General features: G+C 33.7%; 1 protein-coding gene across 1 annotated transcript in view; it reads left to right on the forward strand.

The window, feature by feature from the left end:
* The window catches only part of LOC147382724 (E3 ubiquitin-protein ligase PRT1-like), a 47,705-nt gene that overhangs the window by 19,766 nt on the left and 15,761 nt on the right, over positions 1–12,178 (forward strand). The window contains exons 2-3 of the mRNA XM_086428716.1: positions 1,228–1,256; positions 1,333–1,512. Of these exons, the coding sequence (XP_086284842.1) occupies positions 1,228–1,256; positions 1,333–1,512 (209 nt within the window). The remainder of the gene's footprint in view (positions 1–1,227; positions 1,257–1,332; positions 1,513–12,178) is intronic.

The raw sequence follows: 12,178 nt of genomic DNA on the forward strand, positions 1-12,178 counted from the left end.
TTTTTTGCCACTTTCTGTTTTGTCGCTCAAGCGTCTCTTTCTATTTTTGGCCACACAAATGTTACATGGCTGTCTCAGTGAGAATGCATTGGCAAAGATCACTGTCTTAGAATTGGCAAACTAGTGTAACATGTCCACTAGTTTATGAGAGAAATGAAATACTTAAAATCTATCTATGAAGTGATTATCATTCATAAATTGAGATTTTGATGTAGGACATCATAGGGGGGTTATGGATTTTAGATTTGTTCTACTTTAAGAAGAGTGGGGAAAAACTAATTATGTGTTGATGAAGAAGAAAAAAATAATTATAGAAAGGGTTTAAGCCCAAAAGGTTTTATTGGCCGTTGTGAAATGTAAATTTTTCTGTAGGGTGTTTAGTTTATGTTTAGGAGTATTGGGTTGTAAGTGTCAGGTATGAGTTCTTAAAGGAATTAGTATAGGCTTTATATGCATTAGGGTAGGTTTAAGTATTTTTGATGGTCTTTGAGGATTCTTAATGGGTTCTGAATAGGTAAAAAACAAAAAATAATGTTGAAAGATAGAGAAGAAGGTAAATAAAATATAAAAGAATCTGTGAGAAATCAATTACAATAGCCATATGTATAGGTTCTCGTGTGCAAGACTCAAACCTAATCTTAACATGACTTAAACTTTGACATTTTTGACCTTAAGATACAATTTTGTTTAAAATTAACACTTTATCAATGTTTTGGTCATAACTTTCTCAAGACGCATCAGAATTGTAAAATCTTAAGAGTGTTTTGATAGGTTACTGAATGACCTTTCTAATGACCCTAATATGACAAGTTTTGGCCCTTGAAGATAAGACCTAAAAAAAGTGACGTGAATAGCACTCAGACTCAAGTATGACTGTTCAAATAATCCAAATAATTCAAAACTAGATCTAATTAATTTAAAACTAACCCTAACAAAAACAAAGGAATCTAAACCCAAACAAGTGAATACCCAAATAATCACAAAAATTCCATTGGACCCATAACCGTTGGCTTGATTTGTGTCCCACATTAGATTAACTTCAATCTTTGGGCTACATGGACCTAATTGGATCAGAGTAGAGGGCAGGTTTAACTTTGTGAGAATTAGTTTGCAGAACTTGTGACTAGCTTGTGAAACTACCATCAATTGTTCCTTGAACTATTTTTTGTGATTTTCTTTTGGTTGATGCACTACTTGGTTAATGGTGATTTATGTTTGATGTTGCAGGGATCTCCTTTACAAGCCCATTGTACTAGGTAAGGAGGGATTTCAAAGAGCATGAATCTTGAAATGGAGTATCATTTTCATTAATGATCTTTCTTTGCTTTGCAGCATGTGGCCACATTTCCTGTTTTTGGTGCGTCCACAAAGCCATGAATGGTTTTGGAAATTCCTACTGTCCTATATGTAGGTGTCCATACAATCATTTCCCCAATATTTGTGCATTGCTCCACTTCTTGCTCTTGAAGATGTACCCTATAGCCTATAAGAGAAGAGAAAAGCAAGTGCTAGGTGAGTTTCAAGTGTTTAACACTTGAAGGTTATATGCTTTTTCTCATTATGATTTTTTTTTTCTTTATTTTTTTAGGTATATGCCTCAAGTGCTCATTGAACTCTAGCATTTGAGGAATATTTGCTCTAGTGTTTAAATGTTATTTTACGTTGCTTCATGTGTCTTTTATCTATAAGTTATTCCTATTTATTATTAGGTGGGGTATTGCTTTTTGAATATCAACCTGAATACAACAAAGAAATGAACGTTGGTATTGTTTTTCGAAGAAATTTCAATGATTTGGGAGATTCAGGAGATCACTTTCCTCACTAATATCATTTCCTAGTCTGTTTGTCGCCAGAGGAAGAGGATCGGTGATCATGGTCCACCAATTGGGATGGAAATTTCCAAATAAATCCTTCTTTCTAGCCCTTGACTAGTATGATTTTTCACTCAGTTATGTCATGGCTATTTGGGGTGTTTTTTCCCTATCTGGTCAGTGGTCTTAGATAAGGTGCAAAGCACCAATGATACCCATTGGGAAGGGTATCACCAGCATGAATGTCTGTTATTTTGTTTAATTCATCGTTTTGTTTTCATTTCACTTCCCTCCTCCATATCTGCTGGGTATTTTTTTATTTTTATTTTTTATTGTTATTATTTTATTTTTCCTTTATATGTTAAAGCATTGTTCCATAGTTGGAAGGTCAAAAGCCTTCACCCCAGGGAAAAGATTCTGTGTAGGTTGGTCCGTATTGCTATTTGTTGGGGCATTTGGACGGAAAGAAATGATCAGTTATTTGAAGGCATTCTTTGCATGAGGTTTTTATCAACATTTTTGCTTGGTTTTCTTTTGGTGCAAAGATAAAGATTTTAAAGGTGTATATTTTGAGGATCTTATATGTAGGTGGGGTTCATTTTGTTATGGGGCTAGTAGTTCTTAATTGTGCTTTTGCTTGGTAGGTCTCTCAACCTCCATTCTTTTTTTTAAATAAAACCCTGTCCACTTATCACAAAAAATATCTTCTTCTGAATCATTGGAAAGGAAAAAAATAGAGAAACAAGAATGAAAAGTATAGGCAAAGAAGTATATGCATACATGAAGCAGCCAAATGGGGTTCAAACCCAAGAAAGGTAAAACTGATGAAAATGCTTAATACATCATGTCAAGCTTGGAGAAATACATAAATTACTAGCCCTACAATGTGCTTTCCTGAGGATGTCTACAACTTCTTCACTGGATTTAGTGTGTTTAGTAATCTTGCTGGACTAGACTTTACCACGATAAAATTCGCTTAGCTCAATGTGCTTGATCTTCCACTCATGGAATTAAGGTTTGCGACAATATTTTATACTTATCAAAATTTCTTTTATCCCGACAAAATTACTATAAAGGAACAAGAAGTCTCAAGAAGGTCATATGAACATTGAGAAAGAACTACGGAGATCTAGAAACAATATGACCCCAGCGAAATACAGTCATCAAAGAAGAGATCTTTAAATTCCTTCATCATAGAGGAGCACCAAAAACCAAACTTATAGAAAGCTCAAAAAGGCTGAGAAATCCTACCAAAGAAAGATAATTAGTGATCTCCCACCCCTAACAATGAGTTCCCACCTGAAAATAAAGTCCTCTGGCCCTTCCTTCCTCTAAATAAATAAATAAATAAACTTGCAATCTCTGAAAATTTTGGGTTATTGACATGAGACATATAATGATGCAGGAATATGAAACTAACTAAAATTTGGCCGAATCTAATATGAAAATACTTTTAGCAATGTTTAATGCCACCAGGGCCAAAATATTAAATGGAGGAATCTTATGGCAGATAAAACTTTCAACTGGTGTAGGGTATTAATCTAACAATATTTAGGAAGGTATGTATAAATTTCCTAAGTTTAAGGTTGGAATAAAGTTAGATTAATAAAAATTGGTTTATGATGGGTTTAAAGTAGATTCAGTTAACCAGGGTGGTTGTAAATTACTAGACAACAAGAATAACGTGATTGAATGTGTTTTATAGGGGTTTGGCTAGTCTAGAGTTGCTGTAAATTATTGGACAATAAGTAAGGACGATTTAGGGAAGGATTATTAGAGATTCTGTCAGGGATTAGGGATTGGTTTGGGCTAGAAAGCAAGGTGGGAAGATTTAGACGTGGTTAGATAGATTCGGCTATGTTTATGAGGTTGGTTTGGGCTGGGCGGCAAAATGATGTGATTTGGGAGAGGATTTGGTAGCTTTGAGTTTGGTGTAGGGGCTCTAAAGGATGTTGGTTGAGAGATTTGGTGTTTAGAAACAGAAAAAATTGAAAGAAACTTATGGAAGATTAAGAATAAGAAGAAGAAAAATAAGAGTTGTACCTGTAAACCAAGAAGTAAATTGAGGAGAGTGATGTACCTTGTTCACTAAATTGAATATCCCAACAATCAAGCAAAGAAACAAAATTTCTGTAAATTTTATTTAGAGAAAGAAAATCCTTAAAGAGCAAAATATCTAAACTACCATTAACTTAAATGATAAAATTATAAAAATGCCCGCAACTTTATCACCCTTTTAAAATTTCAACCCATATGAACTTAAAACTACCAAACTAACCCAAACACCTATCCAATACCATGGACTAATAAACATAAAATAAATTCAAAATAAGAGTCCAAAATAGAAGATAAATCCTAAGCGTTCTTTAACATTATGACCATGCGGTCATTCTAACTCATCCAACAAGTCCTCGATCTAAACGCAACCCACATGCACTCTCCAATGTGAAGTATTTAAAAGATTTTGCACATGGGGTCTTCAAGTCCTATCCGTAACTATCACTAATCCACAAGGAAACTTGTGGTTTCCTCCTATGATAGTACTTAAAGTGTGATAATTTGATTCCCAATCAACTTGAGAATAATTTCTTTTCTAGCAAAATAAAATTATGATACTGCTTCCAAGAGATCCAGGTCAATCTTTTGTAATAGTTATCACTAATCACAAAAACGAATTTGATGGGATATCAAATCTAGAAGAGTAGATTTTAGTTTTATTTAGGTTTCTATTTTAGAGCTTTAATTTTATGTTTTTGGGAGTTTATTTTCATGTTTTATTGGCCCATGGTCTTAGTATAATATTTAGGGGTAGTTTATTAACTTTACTTTGGCTTTTATTTAGGTTTATTAGATTTATTTATTTGGTATTTAGTTTGACTAGGATTCTTAAATTTATTTTCTTTATATAGACTGTATTAGGGTTTTTTTTTTTAATAATGAATGAATAATGATGAACAAAAAGAAAGCTTGAGCTTGATCTTCCCAGCAATAGGTGTGGTGTGAGGCCATTTTGGAGTGAGTTCAATATCTCTTTCTTCTTCTAATTTTTATTTATTTATTCTTTTAATTTTCTTGCTATTCTTGAAATCTTGAATTCTTGAATCCATCAAGAATCATGTTCTTGATTTTCTTTTAATCATTTGTTCTTGATTCTTGAATCCCTTTCTTGATTCTTGATTTTTGATTCTTGAACCCTATGAACCCTATTTTTTTTTACCTTTTAATCCTTCCTCACTTTCTTTAATCCTTACTTCATTAATCTCCTAAACCAAATCTATCCTATACCCAAATACCCTAAATCCCCATTTTTCTTACCAAAATCAAATTTCATTTTCTTACATTGAGATTATGGTCATACTTGCCCAAAATCCAAAATCAAATTTCATTTTCTTACATGGATCATACTTGCTCAAAATCCAAAAATCAAATTTGCACAAATACCCTAAACCCTCCTCAATCCAAATACCCTCAACCAAAAACGTTTTGCAATTGTCACCCAAATCCTTAATCCTTAACCTAATCTCCAACTAGATTTCCCCTAAATCCCTTATTTTTTCAGAATCAAATTCCATTTTCTTTTATAAGATTGATGATTGCTCGAATCAAAATCCCTGGCGAGAAACCTCTGGATCATTTCTAGTTGTGATCGTTCTTTATCTGTATATAAATCCATAACTATGGGAAGTGAATTGAAAGAGTCCCATCTCCACCGTCTTGAGTTGTCGTTAGATTGGGTAACCTGGTTGTCAAAACTATCTTTGTCCCAAAAGGCACATTGGCATGTCTGTTGTTTATTCCTATATTTAGCACCACAGGATTAGCAAAACTCATGCATGTACCAACAACTCATGTGGTAGCAGCCTTGTGTACGCTCGATCATCCTCCAACATTGTTGGCACTGCCTTAACTTCTTATTTTGTGCCAGTCGATGCAAAGTTATGTCCCCAGTATCCCTCTTCCCTATGGTTAGGTTATGATACTTCTCACAACTCATTGAAGAATGCCATGACTCCTCGCAATCCAAACAAATAAACTTTTGACACTCTGGACACTCAATACAGTTGGTATCTAAATTACTCCATGAGCTTGCTCTTGTTGACATGCACTAAAAAGGATTTAGCAGCATTGAACAATTTGGAATTGGGCAATATATTGATGTAGGACATCTATAGATTCGGTTAGATTGTTAAGTAGTTTCCTAATTCTAGTAGGATTTATTTCTATTTTCTAGTTTTAGTAGGATTTATATTTTCCAATTCTAGTTGGATTTTCATTTCATAGTTATGTTAAGAGTACAATTCCTCCTCATTAGTTTTTAATTTGTTTTTATTATTTAGACTGTAATTAGAAGTGCTTAGAAGTATCCAAATTGAGTTACAATAGAATTAGAAAGTTGTTATTATGTTATAGATAGGCTAGGAATGTTAAATTTTTGGTATTTTAGAAGGTTTCTAAGTTGTTATGATGAAGTTATATATATAAGGAGCTTCACATACGTATTTTGAGATAATATTCATTTGATAAATTCTGAATTTAGCTATTTCTATTATTCCAATTTATTTTTTCTATTTTTTCCTTATTTTCCAAGCTTGAATCTATTGATTCACACGCTTCCTTTTCGTTATATATTTTATGAGCCAAGAAAATTGGCTTTTACAAGAGCTCTCCCCAGCAGTTCATAGAAGCTAACTGGAATAAAGGATTTGGATTCATTAGCAAGTATGAAATAAGGCATCTTATTGGTACTCGAGATTTTTTGTAACTTCTATTCCATGTAAGTTCTCATGCAGTGAACAAAATCGTGGGAACATTCATAGTTATCATCATTATTGGTGGCTTTTCCCATTCTTTGATTCTTCAATTTTGCCTGCAAAAAATGGACATATAATCAAACCCTCGAAATTTGTGAAAATACATGCAATTTAGTCAATAAAATGTTATTTATGATGAATTAACTATAATGCTTGTGTTCATGAAGAAATCGTAGCTTTAGGTTAGAAAATACGGTTGAGTGCTCTATAAAATAATGAGAAAATACAAATTTTTAGACACTTAGCAAGTGCCACCAAATAATCATTCTCTTGATCATTACCTTAAAACCTCAACTCCTATTTTTGACCTAGCCCCTATGACCATGTCTTTTTCCGTCACAATTTCCTAGACATTTGCCTTTACTTATTATACTTCAAACGTTAGTAGAAATAAAGGATCTCTTGGATCATCAAGTGGTTTCAACTCGATATGGAGGATGTCAAAAAGTTATTGTTAAGTGGAGGAGCATACCTGTTTCAATTTATTGTTAATAGCTAAAATCATGTTCCACAAATAGTTGTAATAAAATTCCTTCTATGGTCTTCAATGGCAACAAGTCATGCTATTGCTTTATTGTATAATGTGGATAATCTTTTGCTAATCTATTAAGCCTACTAGAATCAATAGCATTTTTTCATAATAGATCCTGTCTTTCCACCTTTTGAGTCGTATGCATAGTCAGTATTGTGCATTAGAATTATATAATTCATTATAACTAGTATGAACTATATTTTTTTTGCTTTCGTGGTACGCGTTGTTAATTCCAGAGTTTCTTTGTTGTCACTTCCATGACCAATGTGTGTGAAGGTCTCCTTGTGCTCCTAGAACGTTATCAGATTCACCACCTTAAACATTATTCCCTAAATTTGAGGATGTGCCTACCTAGAAAATGTTAAGACTCTCTTGGACTTAAATTGGGTGACTTAGGAACTCATCTTTAGGTTAGAAAAGCTCTAAGATAAGTGGCCTTAAAATCAGATATTTTTTGTTCCTTAGGTTATCCTCTCAGTTAGCTTTGAATAGCCTTTTCAGCTAATCGAAGGCTGACCTTCGACTAATCTTGGTTAGAATTCCAGAGAGTATATATTGCTATGAAATCTCTCGGTTAGCTTCAGCTAACTGAACTAGCCTCTTCGACTTACTGAAGAGCTCTCGGTTATAACTCCAGAGGTATTATATTTTGGCTCTTAAGTCCTCAGTCAGCCTAGGCTAACCAAAACAAATTTTCCAAAAATAGTTGTTAGACTTTCAGCTAACCGAAGATGGCCGTTACTTTCAAAGTTCTTTAAATATAGCCCTAGCCTCTTGAGGTCTTTTGCCCGAGCCATTGGACAGTTGTGCGCCTACACTTGCACACACAACCTTTACACATCTTCTCCAAACCCTAAGATCTTAAGAACCCTACTTGTTTCTATGAAGAACCCTAGTTTCTAGCCTAGACCTAGAGCTTCAACCTTCTCCATCTACATCTTTGGCACGATCTTACCTATGTACTCGTTGGACATCATTTGGAGCAAGCTAAAGATGATTGGAGCTGGAATTTACTTGAAGCATTGAAGATTCAAGTCTTTTAAGCTACATTGGTACACTTTATCTAAAGGAAAGAGTCTACACAACATGGCCACTCTTCTATTCTCTGTGTTTTTTGGGTTTCTTTGTTTCCATTTGGAAAAACAAGCTCTTGGGTGCACCAAACGAGAGTGAGTTGTGTTGACAAACCATTTACCCCAAAAGATCAAATATGATGGGGAAAGCTACAACTGTGAGGTAACGGGTTGAACTGGGGCACGACAAGTGAGCACGTGACACGTGCCCCTCACCCGTAAGGGTGAAAAATTCCTTCGAGAAGACTCAAATATGTGACTTATACAAACCTAGTGCTTTGATGCCATGTTGACAACCATTTACCCTAAAATACCGATCTGATGGGGAAGGCGAAACTAAGAATATTAGGTTACTGGTCGAATTGGGGCTCAATACGTGAGCATGTGACACCCTGAAGTGGAGGCAGATAAAACAACACTCAAGACCCCCCCTCACCCATAAGGGTGGAAACTTCCTTCGAGGAGACTCGAACCTGTGACCTATACAAATATAACGCATTGATACCATGTTGACGAACCATTTACCTCAAAAGATCGATCTGATGGGAAAAGGTGCAACTATGAATATAAGAGGGCCATGTGTCGAACTAGGGCACAATACATGTGCACGTGACACCTAGGAGTGGAGGCAGATAACCCAACTCTCAATCAATTGTGGGTTTGTTGGATTTTCCTTGGTAAAAAACCTAGAAGTTTGGGAATACATCCCTAAGTTCAAGTTCTTGGTTTGCCTAGTTCAAGACCATGGTGTGAGTGGGTTGGATTTCCATCTCTTATGTTAGGTTTAGTCATTTGTCCTTGAAAAATTAGTTGCAAAAGGTTTGAGGGGAACCATAGATCTCTAGATAGTGGAAAGCCAAGACCCTACATGAGGGAACCTTTAGGAGTGGATGTAGGCATTTAGTTGAACCACTATAAATCTTGTGTGCTTTAATTTTTTGATAATATTCTTGACTGAACTTCCATTCTTGATTTCATCTTTTAGTGTTAATTCTCATGTGAATGCATGTATTTCTAATAGGAACCTCAAATCTTAAAGAGTAGATTTTAGTTTTTATTTAGAATTCTATTTTAGGATTTTATTTTGATGTTTTTTGGGCTTATTTTGATATTTGGCCCATGGTCTTACTATAATATTTAGGGGTAGTTTAGTAACTTTACTTGGTTTTTTATTTTACTTTATTAGGGTTTGAAATTTAGGAGAGAGAAAGTTACGAAAATTAGATTTATTTATTTGGTATTTTAGTTTAACTAGGATTCTTAAATTTATTTTCTTTGTATAGATTGTATTAGGGTTTTTTTTATGAATGAATGAGCAATGAAGATTTGATAAATAAAGAATGAGTTTCTTTAATGGAGTGAAGTAAGTACACCATTCTTTGTGTGATTTTGAGAAACCCTTAGTGTGATTCTAAGGTTCTATCTTTCTATTCCCTTTTTTTTTTCCCTCTAATCTTTATTTGTTTCTTTTTATTATTTTCTCTTAACTTTCTTAATTTTTTATTCTTGAAAACCCGTTCTTGATTCTTGATTCTTGATCCTTGATCGTTGGTTCTTGATTTTTGATTCTTGATCCTTGATCCTTGATTTTTGATTCTTGAAACCCATTTTATTTTAACCCTTAATTATTGTCCAATAAACCTTAATCTTTAATCCCTTCCTTACCCTATAAAATCTTAACCTTTAACCATTTTCATTGAGATTGTGGTCATACTTGCCCAAAATCCAAATCAAATTTCATTTCTTATCTCCTATTGTCGCCCAAATCCTTAACTCAATCCCCAACCAGATTTTCCTAAATCAACTATTTTGGCTAAATCAAATTTCATTTTCTTATCTCCCTTCATCATTCTACATCATATTTGGTATCAAAGCTAAACCTGAAATAGATAAAGATGGCATGGGAAGTCAGAATCAGATTTGTTTTATCTTCTAGGAAGTCATTCATTGTGTAGTGATGAATACAAGGAAAACTTGATTTTCACAAATTTTTCTGAGAAGATTTTGCAGAATGTTGAAGATAAGACTTATTTTGGTTACCGTGATTACGGTTATGTCGTTTAGTTCTGTCAGGGAAGTTTTATCCATGGTGCTGGCTGTAAGGTGGTTCTTCTAAAAGATTGTCATATGGTGTTAGGTTGAGGTTGGATCTCACATGTACAAACTGGGTTTGATGGGGAGCGAAATATTATGTTACTTTAGGTAGGCAATATTTACTTAAGGCATGTCCATGGAAATCAATTCATGTGATACCATTAGTCCAAGTGCAATTGAAGAAAATATGGATCAAACATCAACTTCAAAAGACGATGTGCTTCCAACTCTAGAATCAATGTGAGACCAAGATCATGAAGTGGAAAATATGTCAAAAGAGCCTAAAGAACTTTTGGAGACAACGTCTACAATTTGTGTTCATAATGCAGTTGTTCTATCATCTCAAACAGGTACAATGGAGATTTTGCCAAGATAGAAGATTGCAATTTGAAGTTAATAGTTCAATATAAGTTCAAGACACAAGGACGAATCTTCACCTTAAGGGATGAACCACAAATTGTCATAATCATTCTCAAATACTTTAAAACTTGAAGATGAGTTTTCTCCAACTAGATGAGAATAATGCGGAACACAACCGATGATGAGAATTACTACAATTTTATTTCGTCAGTGGCAAAATCTTCCTAGTCAAGGAGAATTGATGGAGACATCAAATTTTAAAGAGTAGATTTTAGTTTTTATTTTGATTTTTGTTTAAAATTTTATTTTCATATTTTTTGGGCTTATTTTGATATTTTATTGGCCCATGATCTTAATATAATATTTAAAGGCAGTTTAGTAATTTTACTTGGTCTTTTATTAAACTTTATTAGGGTTTGAAATTTAGGAGAGAGAAAGTTACGAAAATTAGATTTATTTTTTTGGTATTTTAGTTTGATTAGGATTCTTAAATTTATTTTCTTTGTGTTGATTGTATTAGGTTTTTTTTTTTTATGAATGAATGAGCAATGAAGATTTGATGAATAAATAATGAGTTTCTTTAATGGAGTTAAGTTAGTTCTCCACCATTCTTGGTGTGATTCCAAGAAACCCTTGGTGTGATTCTAAGGTTCTATCTTTCTATTCTTTTTTTTTTTTCCCCTCTAATCTTTATTTGTTTTTTTAATATTATTTTCTCTTAACTTTCTTAATTTTTGATTTTTGAAATCCCTTTCTTGATTCTTGATTCTTGATTCTTAATCCTTGATGTTTGATTTTTGATTTTTGAAATCCATTTTATTTTAACCCTTAATCATTCCCAATAAACCTTAACTTTTAATCCCTTTCCTTACCCTATAAAACCTTAACCTATAACCATTTTCATAGAGATTGTGGTCATACTTGTCCAAAATCTAAAATCAAATTCCATTTTCTTACATTGAGATTGTAGATTGTGATCATACTTGCCCAAATTCAAAATCAAATTCCATTTTCTTATCTCCTATTGTTCCCCAAATCTTTAATCCAATCCACAATCAAATTTCCCTAATTCCCCTATTTTGCTTAAATAAAATTCCATTTTCTTATCTCCCCTCGTCGTTTTACATCAACTTTGGTATCAGAGCTTGAGTTTAGCTTAGATTTCTTGTCTTCACGCATTTAGATTAGGATTCATAGAGATTATCTTGTGCATAGCATTAACTTCTAGGAAACCATAATCTTAGGTTGCATATGTCCACTCATAGTGTTAAGTTTGGGAGGGATCTCACTGAGCTTACCCGAGTAGTTGCATCCCTTTCAAACCATGTGGCTCAAAATACCACTGATATCAATGCTTGTTTGACCGCTTTGAAGCCTGCCTTACAAAACAAACCTAATGCCTTAGATGACATTGAGGACCATATTTTAGGTCAAGGTAGACGTCCAAATTTAGGTCAAGGTGGAGGATGAGGTAGATTACTTCCACCACGCCGTGTT

Source organism: Akebia trifoliata, chromosome 16 (genome assembly GCF_017979445.1).
Source record: "Akebia trifoliata isolate Shusen 1 chromosome 16, ASM1797944v1, whole genome shotgun sequence".
Taxonomy (NCBI): Eukaryota; Viridiplantae; Streptophyta; class Magnoliopsida; order Ranunculales; family Lardizabalaceae; genus Akebia; species Akebia trifoliata.